General features: G+C 34.0%; 2 protein-coding genes across 4 annotated transcripts; both read left to right on the top strand.

Moving 5' to 3' along the window:
- The first annotated feature begins 831 nt into the window (after positions 1 to 831).
- Positions 832 to 8931, top strand: LOC126705030 (protein SUPPRESSOR OF FRI 4). Of its 2 annotated transcripts, XM_050403991.1 has the most exons (7): positions 832 to 1179; positions 1988 to 2088; positions 5359 to 5485; positions 5715 to 6136; positions 7492 to 7646; positions 7759 to 7812; positions 8521 to 8931. In XM_050403991.1, the coding sequence occupies exons 1-7, from the start codon at positions 986 to 988 to the stop codon at positions 8590 to 8592; spliced, it is 1125 nt and encodes a 374-aa protein (XP_050259948.1). In that variant the 5' UTR covers positions 832 to 985; the 3' UTR covers positions 8593 to 8931. The 2 variants fall into 2 exon arrangements, with proteins under 2 accessions (XP_050259948.1, XP_050259947.1); XM_050403990.1 differs by having other exon boundaries at positions 7759 to 8837.
- A 2929-nt stretch (positions 8932 to 11860) lies between these two features.
- Positions 11861 to 21350, top strand: LOC126706107 (GTP-binding protein ERG). 2 transcript variants are annotated; one of them, XM_050405379.1, is made up of 9 exons: positions 11861 to 12538; positions 14390 to 14479; positions 15967 to 16112; positions 18075 to 18233; positions 18331 to 18401; positions 19651 to 19754; positions 19875 to 20014; positions 20660 to 20705; positions 20889 to 21350. In XM_050405379.1, exons 1-9 carry the CDS (start codon positions 12029 to 12031, stop codon positions 20901 to 20903), a joined length of 1281 nt encoding a protein of 426 aa, XP_050261336.1. In that variant the 5' UTR covers positions 11861 to 12028; the 3' UTR covers positions 20904 to 21350. The 2 variants fall into 2 exon arrangements, with proteins under 2 accessions (XP_050261336.1, XP_050261335.1); XM_050405378.1 differs by lacking the exon at positions 20660 to 20705.
- The last annotated feature ends 1556 nt before the right edge of the window (positions 21351 to 22906 follow it).

The raw sequence follows: 22906 nt of genomic DNA, 5'->3' as shown, positions 1-22906 counted from the left end.
GTTTATTGATTTTACTTATGCATAGATTAGTCCAGTAGAATGACCTCACATGGTCGTGGTAGACCTAAGCTAGTCCCTAAACTCCAATGATCTATATTTCTACCCAATGAACTAAGTTCTAGTAGATTCATAATTGGATATGTGTTTGGGCGAACCATGAATGATTTTGTGGCTAAGTAATAATTAATGCATTGTTTATTTAATATTATTGTTTTATACATTGCTGGTTATTTGGATTGCTGTTTTTGCACAAGTTGGTTCCGTGGAACAAATCTATTTTATGCAGTGTAACCAAACCCAACTCCACTCATAACTCTATTGGGCCTTGAAAAGCCCAAGTTTTACAAGTAGAAATGTAGAATATGGACCTAGCAAATGACAAAAAAGGGCTTTCAATCGACGTCATATATATTTTCATATAAAAACATAATCATAATAAAATGTTTATTAATAACTATTATAATTATTAAATTTTATTTTTAGAGAAAATAAAAGTTGAAAAAAAATGTTAAACTTTTCTATGCATTGTATTGATTTCCTACCTATTATTATATAAATAATTGGGTGAAAAAAGAATCCAAACAAGAAAGAAAAATTGTGTGAAAAAAAAAAAAAAAAAAAAGACTGTGTCACATCATTTAAGAACTCAGCGGCGAATGTGGCAGCATCCTATGTGAGGCGTGCACTTTTACACAATATGGGACCCAATGAAATCCGGCTCCTCTTCGTAGTCAGTCAAATTGTTCTCAACACCAAACCCCCAACCCCTCTACAGTAAAAAGTAAATTAAAAAAAAAAAGAAAAAAACAGTATATATAAAGAGAAAAAACACATTCACCTCCCAACCCCCAAAAGTTTATACCATACCAGAACGCGAGCGCAAAAGAGAGGGGGATTCAGAATCAGATACAACACATCAGAGACAAAAGAGAGAGAGAGAGAGAGTGAAACCCTAGCAAAGCAAAGTGATCTCGGAAGGAAGAGAATGGGAAAGAAGAAGAAGAGAGCGTCGTCGAAGGTGTGGTGTTACTATTGCGACAGAGAGTTCGAGGACGAGAAGATTCTAGTTCAGCACCAGAAAGCCAAGCACTTCAAGTGCCACGTCTGTCACAAGAAGCTCTCCACCGCCGGCGGTATGGCCATCCACGTCCTCCAGGTCCACAAAGAGTCCGTCACCAAGTATGTTACTTTATCAACCCCCCCTCTCTCTCTAAACCCTAAATACTTCGCTTTCTTGTTATATAAATATAATTGTATTTTTCCTTTTAAATTAAAAAAAAATTGAGTCTTTAATAATTTTGGATCTTCATTAGCATCGGTGTCAATATGTTGTTGTTGTTTATTTATTTTTTTTTTATTTTTTATTTTTTTCAATATGATTTTTTATTGTATAAATTTGATAGTTATGCAATGGGGAAGATGTGAGTTGAGCTACAAGCTCTTGGCAATATGTATTGATAAGTATATAAAAGAGGTCGGGTCTTGCTGCGATGGCAAGTTCCTTTTACTTAAAATATGGGTACGACACGCTTTTTTAAAGCACGGTACGACACCGCAAATGAAGTGTCTGTGCTTCCTAGCTTAAAAGTGAACACTGCAAAAGTGGGAGTTTTGTGCATTGGGTACAACATTTATTGTAGTAAAAACGGTTAGGTTAAGCTTACTATGACGATGATGAGTACTCCATAACCTAAAAGAATTACATAAAAAAAATAATTGATTTTGTGAAATATAGGTATAGTTGAGTGTAACTGCTTGCGAGACACCGAGACCAATCAAACAGAGTTTGAATTAGCAAGTCTTCAAGGCTTCAAGTTGGTTCTTTGAGATTTCTGAATCAATGAGTCATATGATTTATTAATGTAAGTATATGTAGGTATGTAGTTATGTGTGTGTGTGTTATGTTTTGAAACTATTTATGTTGGTATTTGTTAATTATGTCTGATTTTGGTGGATTCTCTTTTTGACAAATAATGTTGTTCTGCAGGGTTCCCAATGCAAAACCAGGTAGAGAGACTACAGATATTGAAATATATGGAATGCAAGGAATCCCACCTGATGTCTTGGCTGCTCACTACGGTGAAGACGGTGAGGATGCTTTAAAATTAGGAGAATTTTTTGGTCGTTGTACTATGCTACATGTCTGTGTTGTGTTGTTGTTGCTTTGATTGAGACGCCTATATTTCCCTCTTATGTTGTATTATCAACTCCTAAATTTGGAACTTAGCGAAGGAATGGCTGGTCAAGCCTATGATTGTTTAAGCTTTTTCTATAAATTACTTGGGTTTTCAAAGTCCATTAAGGGATTCAAAGTCAAGGGCAGGTGTTTGGAATGTAATAGGGATTGCTCAAAATTGGAATGGATTGCCTTTAGTACAAAAATCATATCAAATTAGAACTAGTAACTAATCTTAGCATTGAAGTATCAAAAGAACTCACATAAGCCTGCATAATGAACACAGAAGCTTTCCCTTGTGAGCTGATTGCGTTTAGCCCAGTTCCACAACAGGATTCTTGATATGTGCGATGCATTGGCTTGAGATTTGACTTTTGGGTTACTTAAAATAATCTCATACCTTGAAGGAGCCAACAAGCTCCAGCTCAACTAGCACAGTGGCACCTTCTCCCCTTGCAAGTGCTAGGTGGAGGGTGAGGCTGTGGGTTCAAGACTGATGAAGACAAGGAAGAGCTCAAGGAAAAAGAAGATTAAATATACAAAGATTTAAGAATTGTGTTCTAATTTTGATGTTGGACCTTCTTAGCACCTTTGATAGGTCATTTTAGTTATTAGTAATTTAAGTCTTTTAGGTTGAGAAGCTGCTGGATCAGTTTTAATTAAGTTCCATTAGAATAAGGGCAATTTGGTAATTTTCAGAAATATGGAATGGGCTGTCCTTGGCCGTACCAAAGGCCCATGAGTCTTATTTTATGTTTACGTATTATTAAGTCTTTTATGTAATTATTATTAGTATTGCTATTCAGTCTAGGAATAGGTTGTTTATAGTCCAATTCCTACTAGGAAAAGGATAACTATGGTCCTTTGGTACGGCCAAGGACAGCCCATTCCCGATTTCTGGAAATTACCAAATTGCCCTTATTCTAATAGAACTTAATTAAAACTGATCCAGCAGCTTCTCAACCTAAAAGACTTAAATTACTAATAACTAAAATGACCTATCAAAGGTGCTAAGAAGGTCCGACATCAAAATTAGACCACAATTCTTGAATCTTTGTATATTTAATCTTCTTTTTCCTTGAGCGCTTCCTTGTCTTCATCAAAGACCCACTCGGTGAATGTGTTACTTACTATTAAAAAAACAATTTTCATAACTTGAAGGAGCCCATTTAAATAGTTGGGATTGCATTTGCTGGTTCTGGATCTGATTTAGGTTATTCTTGTTAGGATTTTCCCTTTGCAGTTCCTTCATGGCTTCATCTAATAACATCACCAACATCTAGTTGAAAGCATTTGGTCCTGTTTTTTAGTTTTAATTAATTCATATATATCTATCTATTTATATGCATGTATATTGTGGTAGTTTAAAAAAAAAGTATATTTTGACAGCTTTATTGATTAGATCATTTTGCCATCTATCCTTTGCTGATAGATCGTATAGTTTTTATGCTATCTATGTGAACTCCAGCACTCAAGTCTCCAATTTGTGTGTTGGATTGTTATTATGATATCTATGTGGTGGGGAACGAGTTCTATAATATACTCGAACTATGGCCAAAAGAAAATTTCTGGAAAGGAAATAATTTTGTCCACACAACAAAATTTCTGGCTCTGCCCTGAAATGGTTTATTTTTAAATATGGTATTGAATTATTCAAGATTGAATGTATTAATGACATTTTATTGAACTTATTGAAGAACATTAATGACATGTTATACATATTAAAAAAAAAATAATAATGACATGTTGAATTATACTATCGATATATTAATCAGCAGTTGGTTTTTTCATGTTTTCCTTGACTTTTGTTGTTTCTTTTTCCATTTACGTGAAATTGCCACACTTCAGAATCATTTATTTGTTCTTTGTAGCATTTTGAATAAATTTTTCTTTTGCAAGTAAAGGTTTTGTGCAACTCTCTAGTTGGGACCTCTTGTACGGATGTTTGTGCTGTCCACTCAATTTCTCCACAGTGCTTGGTTTTCCATCAGTTCTTTTTTCTCCTCCTCTTCCTCTCTCTACTTCAGCCTTATTCTCTATTTCTGAAATAATTCTTATTTGGGGGAGACTAAATTATGTTGAAAACTAGTGTATTCCTAGGTTGGACTAGTAAATGATTTAGGTAGAATTCAAAATTTTTTTTTTTCAGATTGGATGGTGGGTCTGACTACCAGCTTAGGAACTAATCCCCGTATATGTAGAGGAAGGGGCATCCTATATTTTGTTGTGCCAGGTCACATATAACATCATATTCGAATAACCCATTATCCCTTTCATGTTGGAATAATGTCATATAGGAAGCATGTCTCTGTTGGTCACTCAATTTAAAATGGAGGTTAAATTTTGAAAGGGATAATGGTACTCCCAACTGTCTATTGATGAATCATTCATGTGGGAGGGCTGAAATTTTAAAGTGGTGGTAGGGAATCACCTGCTAACTATTTGTGTGATACACAAGATTGGTGGGAGTCTCATCTCCTTCCATTCCCTTCTATTTAGGTCCAAAACCACTGATCACAAAAGAATCAGTTTACTTGTTCCCAAGAAAATGAGCTTTAGCTCAAATGGTATCTCCTTCCCTTGGAATAGTAAGGCAGTGATTGAGACTGTGGGTTCAAGATCCATGGGTGTGTGTGTAATCAAAGGAAAATCATATTTTTGGCTTGCCTTGTTTATAGGTGTCGTTGGACTAGCAGAACCATTTTATTTTTTCAAATCCAAAGAATTTTTCTTAATGTATATGTGGGTCATCGATTCAGCATTAAATTAAAAAGAGGGGTTGAAATACTCGTAATTTTTTTTTCCAATAAATAAGTTGAAAAAGAAAAAATAAAGGGTTCAAATCATTCTATCGACATGAGTGTAATATATTGAAAAAACTTTCTAACTATTCATTTGTTATGGTGGTTCAACACTTGTCAACCATTGACTATTAGTGTAACATAACATGTGTGGCTCTCTCCTGTGCCTTACAGTTAACTTGTTTTTTATTTTTATTTTTAAGTTTACTGATGTGTGATGTCATTTGTATCTTCCCATTTAGTCCAATAACAATCTGTAGGACAATTTGGAACAGTGAGGTTATTTTCACATAGTAATGGAGAGTTTGTATATGTTGCATTGGGGAAGTTAAAAGCATTAACATACTATGATTACCTTCTGACATCTGTACTATTTTGCAGATGAAGAAGGTGCATCGAAAGTGGCTAAAGTGGATATCCCAACTACCTCGCTAGTTGGTGGTGTTGTACCAGGATCATTGGGAATTGCATATCCTTCTCAACCTACTCTGGGTGTAATGCAGCCGATGTATGTTTTCTATTAGATTTTTCTCCTAAGACTTTCCTGCTTCACATTTATGCAGCATTAGTTCTTGGTGAAAGTAGATCTGCATTCTCAAGATATATTCCTTTCATTTTGATTTGTACTTTGAGCACAAATAAATAAATAAAATTAAGTGTTCTGTACTGTAAGATATTTGATTATCACATCCATAGTTATCTCACATTTGGAACTTGTTTTGGGTGTTTGGTTACAGTTACAATCCTGCACTACCAGTGCCTCCTGCTGCTTGGCCTGTTCCACCTCGTCCCGGGCCTTGGTATCCACAGCATCCAGCAGTTTCTGTTCCTCCTCCTCCTCCATTGGGTTATGCACAACAACCATTGTTTCCTGTCCAGAATGCGAGACCTCCTTTGCCGTCAACCACATCACCTGCACTACAGCCTTCACAGATAACTCCTCCCGGACTGCCCGTATCCAACCCATCTGTCCCTGTATCGCAACCATTGTTCCCGGTTGTTGGGAACAACAATATACCTCAAATTTCACCATTTTCTGCTCCTATGCTTTCAACAAGTATGCCATCAAGCTCTGCAGCAGAAGTTAAAGGCTCCATTGACGTGCATTCAAGTGCTAACGCTTCTGTGACAAATAATTACCAAGCCCCAAACATACCAGGTTGGATATTTTTTAAATTGAGCCCTGCAAATAATCTTTTCAGTTTTGGTTTTCTATCAATACTCATCGTTGTTGATTTTAGAAGTAGATCTCAAACTTTCAATGTTATAAAAATTTCCAAAAACTGAGAATTGATAAGTTGTGATTAAATGATGATGTAAACTAATTACTTGTCATTAATATACTGATAAAATTAAAAAAAATAATCACTAGTCATGAAATTATGTCAGATTTTATATTCTGGGTTTTTAGTAGTATTGATATTGCTAGATGTTGATGTTTTCTATAAAAGTAATGGTGCAAATGTAATTATGTTTGATACTTTGATCAAATGTGCCAACATGAATCTCATTTAAATAGTTTTCTGTAAGGTCTCCACACTCCCTATAAAAACCATTCAGCTATGAGATTATGGGTTTTCATTCTTACAATTACTATTGATGGTAAGGATATATTGCTTGCTTACCTTCTGTCTTTCTGTGGTACTGAATGTTGGGCTGTTAAGCAGCAGTATATTCTTAAAATAGCATTCTATTATTCATTTTATTTGTCTACAAGTATTTGCAAATTTAGATATTGCTGTCAACTATTAGCCAAAAGCTAGAATAAACCAAATTCCATAGAATTAAAGCACAAGATAGTTCCATCCTGACAAGTTCAAATAATGAGCAATGACTGTTTTAATCGTGACTGCATTTAGCTGACATTTCTCTATGCTTACCCCATACCACTCGGCAAATAAGCCATTGCCCTTTCATCTCTTAGTTTGCACATCTACACATATATTAAGAAGTCAAATTGGTCTCTCCTTTGTAATTTGCGTAAATTACGCCCTTCTGATTATATTCATAAGCAGCCTTGCTAAATAGTAAATACTTTTTTTGGTGAGTCAATACTCCAACTACCTTCATGCATCTACTTATTCCTTTTCTGATCTTGTGATGATGAATTTGATAAGAAAACTACCAAAAAACTATTTTTGATGAGTGATCCTCCTACTACCTTCACCACATGCACTTGGTCTTTTTCTGATCACTAGTTTGACTCTCTCTCTCTCTCTCTCAATACATATAAAGCCACCACCTATTAAAATGTGAATGAAGTTTTATTTTGTAACTTTGGTGCTGCTGTCCATTAGTTGTGAGCCTACTTACTCCAGATTGGTTTGACTTGGTTTTATAGCGGGCTGGTAAGATTAGAACTATATTCATTGGATTCCATTTCATGAAGTTGAACTTTGATATTGTTACTGCTTTGCTGTGGACTTGCCCAAATATGTTTCTCACTCCTTGTTGGTGTCTTCATAGTACATAATTTTATTGATTTTAATGTCCTTATTTTGGGATATACTGTAGGTGGGACATTAAGCAACTCTCATTCATATGCCTCTGGCCCAAATACTGGTGGTCCTTCCATTGGACCACCCCCAGTAATTGCAAACAAAGCTCCTGCTACTCAGCCAGCCACTAATGAGGTCTATCTAGTTTGGGATGATGAGGCAATGTCCATGGTTAGTTCTCTCTCTCTCTCTCTCTCTCTCTCCCCAAAAAAAAGAAGAAAGAGTCTAATAAGGAAGCTTTTAACTATAATAATTGCTGACTTGGCACACCTGGTGATTGCAGGAGGAAAGAAGAATGTCCCTAACGAAGTATCAGGTGCATGATGAAACTAGCCAGGTAAGTCATACTACCTCTTTAATATATGGAGTTGGTTTCGCATCTGACCAGATGGGTAGGCTTTATGTTTCATGTTTTCAGATTCGATTCTTTCGCACTGTTTCCTATTTAGAGAGGTATTTCTGTATGAATTTCCAATTTTTTCCTCATTAAAAGAACAACCCACTTGGTTAGTAATATTTTAAACCATTTAATAATTCCATTTTTCTTCTTCCAACCCAATTGGTTGAGGGCATGTAAACTGCCATTCTTCGGTTTGCACGCAATGCCACCACTCTTGTGGGAATCAAAAATTGCAAGTAGGTATTTGCATTATTTTATTCTGGTAATTAGTAATTACAATTTTGTCAAGCTTGCTGCAATCAACTCCAAGATTCTTCATCCTAGCATTGTATTCAGTTAAGAACAATGTGTATGTATTTTTTCTTTTAAAATTTGGATTTACCTGCTGTTATTCATTCTCCCTATGCTTGATTCCGAAAAGTGGGGTTTTGGGTGGAACAAGATCTTACCCAACAGATTTTTGCCTATTCGTACAATTTAGTTTATGATCCAACAGTGAATTCAGACTTGGCCCAGGTCAGCTTCTTTTGCAAAGTTTGGTATCTCTTTGCTTAGGCCAAGCTTTATAACATATCTGGTTTGTCCAAGTGATTGACATTTAGGGATCCTTTCTGATCACCCCCCTCTTGTGATTTTATGTTTCAGATGAGCTCAATTGATGCAGCCATAGACAGAAGAATATTGGAAAGCAGGCTTGCTGGTCGAATGGCCTTTTAGATCAAATAGAAGTCATGATGAATTGTTGGAATGTTTTTGTCAAAGCATCATCCTTAGAATATTGTGGGATTCACTTAAACGACAAGGCGATGCCCTGGTCTTTATTCTCATTGATTTAATTGGGTGTCTTGTAAGTGGCCATATTTATTTGTGTTTTATTCTTTACAAGAGAGGTTCAAGGGAGTAAATTTTGTTGATGATATAAGGATTCTCCATAGAAGTTGCTAAACTTGTATTTTTCTGCATAGTCTCTTAATTTTTAGTTTCAACACTTTAGGATCTAGTCTTGAACCCTTTTGTGATCAATCTAATTCAGTTTCTCCAGGTGTTTTTGAATCATTGGATTTCATATCTTTGTAAACAATTATTTGCTTCATTGTTTAATCTTCATTAAGAGATATACTCTGTGTGTGCGTGTGTGTGTGTGTGTGTGTGAGAGAGAGAGAGAGAGAGAGAACATTCTGTTAGCCAAAGTAGTTAAAAGCTATTGTAAAAACTCCTCTCTAGCTTGTTCAATAAAAATTGTCCTTATGAAAGCTTACGATTTGGCTAGGTTGAGTGGTGCTTCATTCTTGACCGCACGGCTGCTGTTATATCCCCCAATTTTGTATTTGCTTAACTGGAAGTTGGTTTTTTCATTGACTAAACGGTTTTTCTTCCTCTTCTTCTCCTTTTTTAGAAAATAAAAATTTATTGAAGGTTTTATTCACTTAAATAAGACCTAATTGTAGCAATTGAATTAGAAATCCTGTATTTTTATCTTGAGCAATACCGCAAAAATCTCTTAAGAAATTTTCAGTGTAGTGAATTTTGCTAGTATTTGTCAATGCTCATTACGATTTTAGCAAAATGGAATGCCAATTTTAATTATAGGCTTTTCTTATAAGGGAATTTGGGCCTTTTAGCTGGAATACAGTCTTTATCCAAAAACAAAACTTGGATATATTCGTTCGGCCAATTTACTCTTTCGAAGGGTAATGTATCATAACAGCACCCTACTGATTTTCTCAAGTCTAATAAATACTTGTGGAAACAGACTTATCTTCTTTCTTTTCTTCGCGCTAAATATAACACATACAAGTTGAAAATTGAAATATATGGTTTAAAATGCAGGCTCAAGTAGAACAAAGGTCTAAAAATATAATAAATTTAAAATTTCACAATGGCTTGAGGTGATAACTTGCTATTGTTGTATAATAAAAGTGATGTCAATAGTGGTCCTAGCAAAAATGATGTTGCACTAATAATAATTTGTCATTACAACAAGTTGTGATATATGTTATGTATGTAGTATTGTTGCAAATGGAATCAAGATGCAATTTCATGTTGAGGGTTTTTTTGGATTCATTTTAAGTGGGGAGGAGATTTGTACTTGGAAGTCTTGAAATACTATAAAATGCTTTTGACTTGATTGTCAAAGGTGATTTGATATTGAGTGTGCGTTTGGAATGCTATTATAAGCTAGTAAAAACTAGCTTTTTGCTTGTTTTTCCCCCTGTTTGTGGATCCTAGTAGGTCTCGCAAAAGAAGAAGCTATTTTTTTCTTCAGTTCGCTTAATAGCTCAACCGGCTTGGTATAGTTTGCTGGTCCCAGTATAATAGTTTTGGTCAAAAGGTGAGATAAAGTTAACTAATTGAGAGTCACTATATAGTTTTTGCACAAATGTCAAGTACTTTTTTGCTTATTGTAGCTCTCACTCTACTCTTTTCCCCTATAGTACTTTTAGCAAAACAAAATCAACTTATTTTACTTCTCTTTTAGCTCTTTTTAATTGTACTTTCAGTAAAAAAACTAAATAAGCTATTCTCAAATATATACTAATGTCAAGTCCTTTTTGCTTATTGCAACTCTCACTCTACTTTCTTTTACCCCTACAATACTTTTAGTAGAACAAACTCAATGTATTCCAAACAGACACTAAGACATGACCATTGTGGATGTAGGGAGCATTAAATTACATCTTAGGAAAAACAGAGGGGAAGATCTAATTTTAACCTATGTTTTCTTTGTATAATTGAATTTCAATTTCAATCTCTCTCTCTCACACACACATACCCTCTAACATTGGCAAATCTCACCCCTTTTATTTGATCGCATTAAGCTGATAGTCGGTTTTTTAGAAACCTAATTATAATTGCAGGTTAGTTGAGTTTAAACCTCTATATATAGGGGTTTAGCTATTCACTTGAAATCTTATCTTCAATACCTACATGGGAAAACATTATTATGTGTAATTACCAACTCAACATGAAATCACATTTTCACTTGAACTTGCGTTTTCATTTAGAAGGTATCTCATGTATTGGATATATGTATCATCTCTCTTATAATGTGCAGCCCTCATAATTATGAGATCCACACTATAGGAGGGATACTATATCCTATGCATAAGATACATTCTTCTCTAGCTGAAAGCATGGAGGGATAAAGGGGGGGGGGGGATTGTAGAGGTTTGGTAAGAAGATTCATCATCTTTAATTACCAATACATATACTTGATGATATAACTAATTTTCATTAATGAAAATATCTCTATTTTATTTATTTTAAAAAATAAAAGAAAATTCCAAATGCTCCTTTAATTAATCAACCATAAAAAAAAATGTGGTGAATTTGACAAAAAAATATTCTTTTTTATAAAAAGAGAGAAAGAAAGAGAGAAATGGCTAAAATCTACTTTAGATTCCCTATGGAATTCGTTATATTCAATGATTTATTGTGCTTAAAAAATAACTTTGGTAAAAGTATATATTTTTTAAATGTAATATTTTATAAATCATATATAAACTGACAATAAAAATAAAATAAATTTAAACTTATGAAAAAGAATTTGGTATAAATTTAATTTTCATCCCTAAAATTTCAAATGTTTAAAACTACTTCTTCAAAATATTTAATAGTTTCATCATTCGTTTGAATTTTTCATTAAATTTATTCTAAATCATATCAATTTTTAGCCTTTTTTTAAAGATAATTTTAGGGTATTTCAAATTTTTTTTTTTTGATAACCTGATATTTCATTAACATTGTTCAATATGTATGTAATTTCTTCAAATATAGACGGTTGCACATATAATTTCTTTAAATATAGAACTAACAAAACTTAAAACAAAAAACTTTGCAAAAATTAAATATAAGCTTTAAAGTTTCAAGGGAAAAAACCAATAGCGTATATTTTGGAAATAAAAAAAATGAAAAAACTTTTTAAAAAAAAAATTTATTATTATTATTTTTAAAGAAGCCAAACCCAATCCTTTCTATGTTCAAAACAAACAAGCAAACAAGCCCTTACATCAAAACCCCTAAAACCCACGCTTCTCTCCTCCATCACTCTGCAACACAACACATTTCTCCGCAAAAACCCACCTTCATACACTTTCAACCAAAACCCATCTCTCTCTCTCTCTCTCTATGTTTTTTGTATAGGAGCTGAGATATGAAAGCTTTGAGAGCTCTAAGAACCATCACAACAACCCTTTCTCCAAAACCCCACAAAACCCCTCTCAACCCAACCTTCCTTCACCACTTCTACTCAGCACAGCCTCAAGAAGAAGACCCATCACACAACCTCAACTCCTCGGACTCTGAAAATGGCTCTGACTCAGTCTTTGACAGTACCCATTACACAATACCAGGTCTTGGTTCTGAAACCAATGCTCAAGCCCCTCAGCAACCCACTTGGGATGAGAAATATAGAGAAAAAGCTGATGGCTTGATCTTTGGGAAAGATACCCAGAAGAGGAAATTGAAGATTTTGGAAGAAGAGGAAGAGAGGAGGAGGAGAGTGCTTGCTAAAGCTCTGCTCGAGGCAGCGTTGGAGGCGGCCGACGATGAGGATGAGGAGGAGGAGGAGGAAGTGGTGGTGAAGGAGGAGGACCAGAAGTCATTGTCTGTTGGGATAATTGGTGCCCCAAATGCTGGCAAGTCTGCGCTCACTAATTACATGGTTGGTTTTCTATCAATCAATTCAATATGTTTGGATTTCATTGGGTTTTTTGAAGTTTTCTTCATGATTATTGTGTTAAAGATTAGTTCTTTTTTGAATTTGTTGGTCATATTGTTATTGAATGTTGAGACTTTTAGGAATAGTGATATACCAACAATGAGACCTATCAAAAAGAAAAAGAAAAAGTGAGTATGCTTAGGTAAGAGGATAGAAAGAGAGAGAGAGAGAGGTCTGCACTCACTAATTACATGGTTGGTTTTCTGGCAATCAATTCAATATTTTTGGATTTTTTTGGGTGGCGGTTGTTGTTTCTTGATGATTTTTATTGAACGTTGAGTATTTTAGGATTAATGATTTAACAACAGTGAGTATGCTTAGGTTGAAGGAGAGAGAGAACGATATACTTTGTGCGGAAGTTATCTTGATGATTATTGTGTGAAAGTTTAGTTATTTTTGAATTTTTTGGTTATATTGTTATTGAAAAGAGGGATAATACTTTGTATCTTGCTCATTTTGTTGGTACCTTGTTTGATTGGTCTTGAGTTTGGGCCTTTGGGGACTCATGCATATGGATTATGTTTCAGTGTTTATTGAGTCTTTATCTTTTTGTATATAATACTTTGTATTTGTTTGTAACTCTTTAGGCTGCTTTATGTCATTTTGCATGCCGTAGTGTCTTTTTAATAAAATTTTATTACCTATATAAAAAAAAGAGGGATAAACTTTGTTGTCAGAGATGCTTGATGGATCCTATATATATTGGCATGATTCATGGTGCTGATCTATCCCTTTTTAAGTCAGGGACTTTAGAAATATGGTCCTTCATTTTCAACTACTCAGCTTGTGTGCTGTCTCTTGTGGTTTATGCATAATTGATATGCAGGATTAAGGGCACAATGTCAGTTTTGGAGAGCCATTCGTATTTGTCTTATGTGGTTAATTTGGTGGAGGCTTATTTGCAAAATTATTAAAACATGGATTTTTCTACGCTGAAAGTTATTTTCAGTTCCCCGATTCTTCTGTTAGCAACTTCCATTTGTGTGGATCTCTCTCTCTCTCACTCTCTCTGTCTCTCTATTTTTGTTTTTTGGTAGATGGTAAAGGGTGCCTGTGATTTTCATTATTGATCTTTTTATTTTCTTTTAATCTGATTAAGACTGAGAATCATTCATTGATCAGTCCCCTTTCTCCAGTTAATTTGGTCTACATCCTTTACTACTTTTTTTTTTTGGTATATCAAGGATGGCTGTTAAGTCCCAGTTTCGAGCATTCCTGGTTCTTAGGAATCCACCTATGTCCTTTTTGGTCTGTTTATGTGATTTTCATATTGGGTTGAGTTGGTGTTAGAGAGTGTGCTCGTCTAGAGGCATTGTGGGCTCCGCTCCACCCACTGGGCCCGATTTTGTTTGTTTTTCCTGGGCTAAATTATTGGTTGACAGGTGCGGTGTGGCAAGGGTACTGGGAATTTCAATGTATTGGGTTAGGGTTTTTTTAGGCATTATAAAGTCATGTAAACCCTTTATTTTCTGATAGTGAAGGTTTTCACAGCTTGTTCCCGTGGATGCAGGCACATTGTCAAACCATGTAAATCTTTGTGTTGATTTTCTCCTCTCTCTATTTTTCATTAATATTGCTAAGACCTGAATCTACAACAGTTGGCCTTCAGTTCCACAATGGACTGTACTGTATGCATTATGCATGCTGTCAGTTTTCAGTAATTGTTTTTTTTGTTATGTTATTATGACTTGCATTGTATATGATTTTTATTTTTATTTATATTTTTTACTATTGGTATTTATCTGAATAACCACATTTTCCAGATCGGTTATATCTTTAGTGCATTTGGTACAGGTTGGGACAAAGGTTGCTGCTGTTTCTCGGAAGACCAACACTACAACTCATGAAGTGTTAGGAGTGATGACAAAAGAAAATACCCAAATTGTATGTATCTTGTTTTGATATATTACCAATTAACTACTTTGTTGTAATGACATGAATTGCGCAGTATGATGTGCATCTAATTTTAAAACTAAATACTTATATCCATATTGCTACCACATCGAGATAATTTTTATACCCCATTTGATTAATGACTATATCAAACTTAGTAAATGTTATTAGTTTTCTAAATAACATGTTTCTCCATTCAGGATTGGGCTTATGATGCATAACAAATTATGATGACAGGTTATAACAAATTGTGTGCAAAGAATAACTATTTTTGCATTGTCTTTTCTACTGTGAATGCTTGGTTAAACTTAATTTGTTCAGATCTTCTGCCTTTTTTAAATTGTAACTTTGTTTATAATTTCCATCTTAAGGCATGCATCTTTGTTTTTTGATAAGTAATAATCTTTGTATACAGGGGTATACAAAGAGAGAGCTAACATCAACACCTCAAATTACAATGCTCTAACAATCTAATAAAGAATCACAAGAGAAAAATTGTAAAGCTCTAGCCCAATCCAGCATAGAATGAAAGAAAAAGGATTTAAGCTCAATTCTAGACCGCTCGCAACCCTCAAAACTTCTAGCATTTATCTCCCTCCAAATATACCACCTTAAGCAACGTGGCACTAACTTCTGAATTGCGACATTACGATGCCGACCAAAGCTGCCTTGCCAAGAAGCTAACAAATCCAAAACCCGCTGTGGCATCACCCAATGAATTCCATACAAACAAAATACCAAGGACCAATAAGCTATAGGACCGTATAAGTAAATCTATTGATGTCACAATTCTGAAGCTGTAAATCTTGTAAAAATACTCATATAAAGATAGAATAAAAAACATATATTATTAGGAATTCATGTCTTGCCCCATGAATAGTTGGATAACTCTTCCTACTTACTTTTGAAGCAAAAATAGAACATCTTTAGTTTGAAATCTGAAATCAAATTTAAAATTTTGTAGTAGGCATCTTATTAAAAGCTAATCATTGTCCTGCTTTTCATATGTTATATCTCTTGTGCTGCAAAACATTTTCTGTTATGTTGATGCCGCAGCTTGAAGCTTCAAAAATTTCATTTCATAAAATCATGGCAGATCTATGCTTGTAATTCTGTGTGGAAATAAATTTTTTTTTTCCACTTTCTGTAGTTTTTAATACTATGTCAAAACTAAAAAAGAAAAAAGAGAGAATGAACTGCAGATATAACGGCATTAAAAATGTTCTGGTTTAAATTAAGTTATTCTTTAGCAAAAAGTGAAAAACAGAAGTATTGCTCGTGTAAAATGCTTTCTATATCATTTTATTTCTGTCTAATCAAATGCCCATGATTTGATGCTTAACATATGCTATTAATGGTATTTTCACACCATCTTTATGTTTTCTAGTCAGAGATAACTTTTATGAGTTATTTATGATGCCTGTTGTTGTGTGCTGTTTGATAATGTAATTTAATGATTTTCTGAATGTTCAATGCAGTGTTTCTTTGATACCCCAGGACTCATGTTAGATAAAAGTGGATATATTCACAAAGATATGAAGGTTCGTGTGGAAAGTGCTTGGAGTTCTGTCAACCTCTATGATGTGCTCATTGTTATTTTTGACGTTGATAGGCATCTTACCAGGTCAGTGGATAGCATTTTACACAAGTGGACTTATCCTTCTTTTTTGTTTCTTATATTAGATTGATATTTTTTTAATGGAAATTATTTCAGCTATATTGGCAGTGCCATAACTATATGGAAACATTTAGCTCTTCCTTTGTATAGTCCCTGTGTACTTAGGGTTGTGCCCTTTTTGTGTCTTTTTATTGAAATTCAGTAACTTATATAAAAAAAAAATCTCTTGTAGAATGATTTAAAAAAAAAAAAATTTATTATAGAATAACGGCTAGACTCTATTAGTAACAAGTAAATCTTTTGTGTAAAAAAGTCTCGATATTTTTTATTTTTTGGGGAATAAAAGGCAATCACTGTTGGGCTAGTTTATGTTCAATCTGGTTTGTGAACTGACCCAACTTGGAAGTATTACAGTTTTAAGTGGGAAATATTCTAAGGCTTAGTCCATGGAGCGGAGGTTTGAGCCGATTTGGCCCTGTTTTTGAGGTATTTATTTGTTTCTTCAGATTAGGGTTTTACTGTTGTATTGAAAACTTGACGTAGCAAAAACACAGCAACTCCATGGACTAAGGGTTGTGCCCTTTTGTGTCTTTTTATGATTTAATAAAAAAAAGAAAAGAATTTATTATAGAATAAAGGCTAGACTCTATTAGTAACAAGTAAATCTTTGTGTGTAAAAGAAGTCTCGATATTTTTTATTTTTTGAGGAATAAAAGGCAATCACTGTTGGGCTAGTTTATGTTTGATCTGGTTTGTGAACTGACCTGACTTGGAAGTATTACGGTTTTAATTGGGAGATATTCTAAGGTTTATTCCATGGAGTGAAGGCTTGAGCCGATATGGCCCCGTTTTAGAGGTATTTATTTATCGCTTCAGATTAGGGTTTTACTGTTGTATTGAAAACTTGACATAGTAAAAACACAGCAACTCCATGGACATAGGCAAATTGCTGAACCATGTATATCTTGTGTCATATGATTGTTTCCTTTGCTCCTATTTTCTCTATTTTTTGCGTATCATAGGTTCTAGGAATTAGGTTAAATTCTAACAATCGCAAAGTCTGAGACGACCCAGAGAGCACCTGATGTCCAAGTTAATTTGTTTTTGTCCAAAATTACCCCCTTCTTTTTGTCTGACTCACTTCCTTTATCCTTTGTGAGTTTCAGGAATATCTCAATTCATAGGTCCGATATCCACATTTATGAATTGAAAGGTCCGAATGATCCCTGTAAAAAAATAGTCATCCCTTCCACTAAAATCTGTTGGAATGCCTGTATGCCTGATCTATGCTGAGTAGGTGCTCTATTCAGCAATATGGGGTGCCCCTAAGATAGGCTAGAACTATCACCCTACTTAAAAAAAAAATTCCTGCGATAGGCTCAGAACTATCTTAGAATTTAAAATCCTTCCTTAGGCTTTTCTTTTGAAACCCTTAGTCTTGCCTTTAACAGAATAAAATTAATAAGATGCTCTAAGGGCATTTATAGTGTCCTCAGTTTTTTGTCTATTATTGATGCCAGCGTCTCAAACTGACTTGACCAAAAGTGACAACAGATTAGCTTTTTATTTACTCTTAATTTGGAGATCCTATAGTATTGCAACTTCTAGCTTCATTACTGATGTGCATAGACACTGTTTGTGAAAGAAACACATAAAGGGGAGAAGTCCAGGTGTACAGGATGTATACAAACAAAATTACTTAGAAATTGTGATAAATGGTATCTATACATAATACGTCAAATTGAACAATTCTAAGAAGATTAAGGATTCAACAAAGATCATTTATTATAAACTTCTGCATGTGAACTTAATATAACACAAATGACTCATAATCTTTTATGTTACCTTTTCTTTTTTTCTTTTTTTTTTTCTCCTTTTGGTGAATATATGCACATGAATGCTTAATTTATTTATAATCATAGTTCTTTCATTGTCTAATTGGGCTTTTTTATTCTTCCACATATATAGGCCTGATCAAAGGGTGATAAAATTGATTCAACATATGGGATCACAACCACACCCAAAACAAAAACGCATCTTATGTATTAATAAGGTTGATTTAGTTAAAAAAAAGAAAGATCTGCTAAAGGCGGCTAAGCAATTTGAAGATCTTCCTGGATTTGAAAGGTCAGTGTTTCTTGTAATAGGAAAAGGAACACTAGGCTGTCACGTTTCTGAAAATTGATCTGGTGCTTAGGATAGCTTATTGTCTATTGTTTTGTAGGTATTTCATGATCTCAGGACTGAAGGGCTATGGAGTAAAAGATCTTACTCAATATTTGATGGAGCAGGCATGTAGTTGTACCACCATTATTATATTTTTCTCAAATCAATTTACAGTTTCTGGAATAAGAGATTTGTGGAATTTATTTTGTTGCTGTATGTCTTTAGAATGTTATCTGATTGTCAGCCTGAACATTGGAAACAATCTTTCTGATCAACTGTGGCCTTTTGTGAGAAAAATAGTTATGGCTATCTTTCTGGTTCACCTATCAAAAAAAAAAAAAAAAAGCGAATAATTTATGGTTAATATCAATTTGATCTATGAATTTAATATATGGAAATGATTGCACCTTAATTCTTTCTTGACAGAAGTACTCTTTCTTCTCTTGTGTGCAATGTAGTTCTAAATAATGACGTTCTAAATAGTAATGTTACAGCTTTGAATGAGATACATTATTCCTCATTTTTTTAAATCAATGTGAGCAGCTTATAATTTTGACTTGGGATCCTAATAAAGTTAAGTGTAATTCATTTTAATTGATAGGTGTAAAATATACACTCATATGAGATATGACTAGTGGTTTGATTGTGTTTGCTAATCATTTTATCAATCTGTTTTTATCAATCGTTTTATAAATCATTTGATTGTGTTTGATTTCATTAATTCTATTAGCTTTTCCCTTTGATCTGTTTGTATCCATTTTTTTGCAGTGAGTTTACTATCATAAACTCATTGTACTCTTCTTATCAATAAAGTTTTTATTACCCATAAAAAAAAAAAAAATCAATCTTTTTATATGCATTTGAATGGTTTTTTTTTTCTTTTTGGATAAATATATGCATATGAATGGGTTTACTTAGTCATTTGTCAGTTTAGTACTTTCAGGCCTTTTTTCTTCTCTTGAAAAAAAAAACACAATTTTTCTAATTGTCCATCAATTTTCCAGAAGTCTACTCTAAATCATCCTCCCCTGAGCTTTAGCTTTTCCTGTTGTTTAGATGCATTTATTTTGGTTATGGTTGGAAACTCTCCAATATTCTATTGAAGCTGAAAAAAAGGTTATATTTTCTTTGTATAAATACGCCATCATTTTTGTCTCAAGGCTTCTTTCACCATCCATTCACAATGTATCATCTTTGTCCTTCAAGTACAGATTTGACAACTGTTATGTGACAGGATAGATGGAGATTATACTCTTTACTTTTTATTAGTGAGAAACCTGGTGAAAATAGAATTAGTCATTCTATTTAATTCTTCCATTTACTTGGTCAAGGTGCACTGCTAACTCTGGCTCTTCAATGTCTTTTTATGCTTAGGCAGTTAAAAGACCGTGGGATGAAGATCCATTTACATTAAGTGAAGAAGTTATGAAGAACATATCATTAGAAGTTGTCCGTGAAAGGCTGTTGGACCATGTTCATCAGGTAGAGCTGGAATTTTTTTCATATGTCCACCTTGAGGAAGTGTTATTAGTCTACCATTAGAATAATCTGCATATTTCAGGAACTAACTTAGATAACTACAATGTATTCTGCTCCTCTCAGGAAATTCCGTATCAAATTGAACATCGTTTAATGGACTGGAAGGAATTACGTGATGGTTCTCTAAGGATTGAGCAGCACTTAATTACCCACAAGCTAAGCCAGCGTAAGATTCTTGTGGGAAAGAATGGCTCTAAAATAGGGTAATCAGCTCTGTTCCTGTCTCCATAATTATTTGATATAAACATCATAAATTTTCGATCTAGTAGAAATGAATTACACGTTAACATTAGACATCAGATGCATCAATGATTTACCAGAATTTTCTAATTTTCTCATATTAGTTACTGGAATTTCAATTTCAACACGATAGCAGCTATCTTGGTTCATCATGCATACATACCATGAATATATCCTCATACAATGTTAGGAGAAAATAGATCTGGAGTTTCAAAGTTTGTGCAATATCAATCTGTTCCTGGTAGGAGGCATCTAAAGTTATGATTTAGGATTGGCACTTTGCCTGGTTATTATATCACTTTATTGAAAATATATCTTAGACATGCATATGAAGATGCTCATAAGTTTGTGAGGATGATCTTATTCAGGAATATATGGAATGTATAGGGAGTTTCATGGATTCCAATATAGATTAGGGACAGGCCAGTTAAATCTGAATCTGTTTCATTTGATGTCCCTTCCCCAAATCCCCCAACCACAAGCTGCCAACCAAGAGAAAAAAAAGTGTTCAGGAGTGTGCGTTTTTGGGGGCGAGGGGGAGGGGAATTGAAGCTTACCATATCTAACTGACTTGGATCATCTTCTTATGTGTGATGTCTGAAATCAAGCAAAGCTGTTTTCCTTGAACACAGAACTGAGTGTTCATCTTCAATGGTACGTATCAGTTCCCAGATATCCTCTTAGGTTCCTGTAAGAAGACCTTGCATGTATTCTACCCTTCAGCCTTCTTGCTTTAGTGTTTTGTCCTCTTCCTGCACTCATCAAGGAACATGATCCATATTAGATTCATTATTTTAGAAAATCCTAATTGGAAACATATGGCTGTCATTTGCACAGGAGAATAGGCATTGAAGCTAATGAAGAGCTAAGGTCCATCTTCAAGAGGGAAGTACATCTCATCCTTCAGGTTAGACTAAAATGATGTGTTCAACAAGTTTTATCGAATATCAGGAATTGCACTCCCCAGCACCATCTGGAATTGTATATAGAAAGGCTTGTCAATTGCACTTGCACGGGAATCTTCCCAGGGACTTAACCTTACAAAGGCAATGAGCTGAGCTTCAAAGTGGCAAGTGATTCATCAGATGTTAGGGGACTGGGGCTCGGGAGACTCCGTCTTTGCCATGGAGATTCCCCATTATTCCGCTTTTAGTTTGTTAATCTTGCAAAATTTTGAGAAAATATATGTTTTCTACTCTTTTTGGTATGAATTCTTTCTTTTGTATTTATGTACCATTGTATGAATTCTTAATAAGGTCTATTCAATTATAATTTATACATCATTATTAGATTATTCTTTGTTCTGGTCTCTGTTGTTGAAATCAACTCATTTGTAGAACTTTTTCAACTTTTTATTACTTGTCATCCCACATCTCTATCCTGACTCCTGAGGACCCAAAAATGGAATTTCTCTAAAATCTTTTTATCCCCTTTGTGCTTTGGATTTCAGCAACCAAAGTGAAGGTATATTTTCTACTTTGCTTGTTGCTGGAATTGGTGACCCTTTGGGCTTTGGATTTCAGCAACCAAGTGAAGGTATATTTTCTACTTTGCTTGTTGCTGAAATTAGTGACCCTTTGCGCTTTGGATTTCGGCAACCAAGTGAGTTTATTTTCTACTTTGCTTGTTACTGGAATTGTTTATAGCTTTCCTCATCTTTTGTTTGTTTGTTTGTTTGTCCTTTTGTGCGTGTGCATGTCACGGGTTCGAGTTTGGGATTGACTGTTTTGACAAGCGATATTGATATTTACGAGTCATTTCGGATTCTTTGGTACATATTGACAAACTCAACTGATACTTCCAGGAGACTTATCGAAAATAACAAGTTTAACCTTCATTTGTCATGGTTGTGGGAGCGTGTCATCTCACTCCTGCGTTCATGCCAATGTCAAATATAAAATTATGGCTCCGTTTGTCGGTATGAAAATCTTAAACAAGAGGAAAAATAATTAGTGCCCGGTGTTGAGTCTTCTTGCTGTGGAAGTTTTGTTGGGAAAAATGTTTTAACATTCCCCTAAACTTTAGTGTAGTGGCCATTACATCTTCTGAACTTTTATTTTAAAGCCAATTTACTCCTTGAACTTTAACCATGTGCTAAATTAGTACTTCAGTTAGACTGCCATTAATATTCTAATAGACTACTCAGTGAGATCCACTTTTATTTATTTATTTATTTTTTTAAACAAAAAAATTATCAAAATTTACAAAAGAAAACCGATCAAGTTAAAAGAGAGAAACGTATTCAGTTTTGAGAGAGAAAGAAAAGCCTAGGATGCTTTTCAAATCCTTAATAATTAAACCATTCCAGTTTAGAGTATAATTTTTGTTCCTCTTTAGTTTAGTGCCAAAGATAATATCAACGTTTAGCATCACAAACAAGGCCCATAAATCCAAAAGAAAATCAAGCAAATACATGGAAATGGGAAAACAAAAAGCCGAAAAAGAACAAATTATAAAGAGTTTTTTTTTTTTTTTTTGGCAAAACAACAAATTGAATTGGAAAAGTTAATTAAAAAGGTTCGGTTAATGTGTTCCCTAAGGACACACATTATCTTCAATTTTTGAAAATATTTTATGAAGAATTGAAAAAACTGTCATAAAAGTTTGTAACTTTTTCATTTTTTTATAAAAGTTTTTAAAAATAGTTTATTAATATATACCCTAAAGACAAACTTCAGTAAAACCCTAATTAATTAAAATAAAGAAGTGGCTTTTTACATTGGGAAATAAGCTACAAGTCCAGGACCTTCCCATGAAATCGATCTTTTGACAGGTCAATCATGGAGGAACGGAGTTGGGTTTGAAATAATATTTCTTGAAGGAAATTGGTATACGGCTCTCAACTCTAAAAACAA

This window comes from Quercus robur, chromosome 11, assembly GCF_932294415.1.
Source record: "Quercus robur chromosome 11, dhQueRobu3.1, whole genome shotgun sequence".
In the NCBI taxonomy this organism is placed as follows: domain Eukaryota; kingdom Viridiplantae; phylum Streptophyta; class Magnoliopsida; order Fagales; family Fagaceae; genus Quercus; species Quercus robur.
Note: the sequence above shows the minus strand (reverse complement) of the source record. Positions and strands in the feature narration are given on the sequence as shown.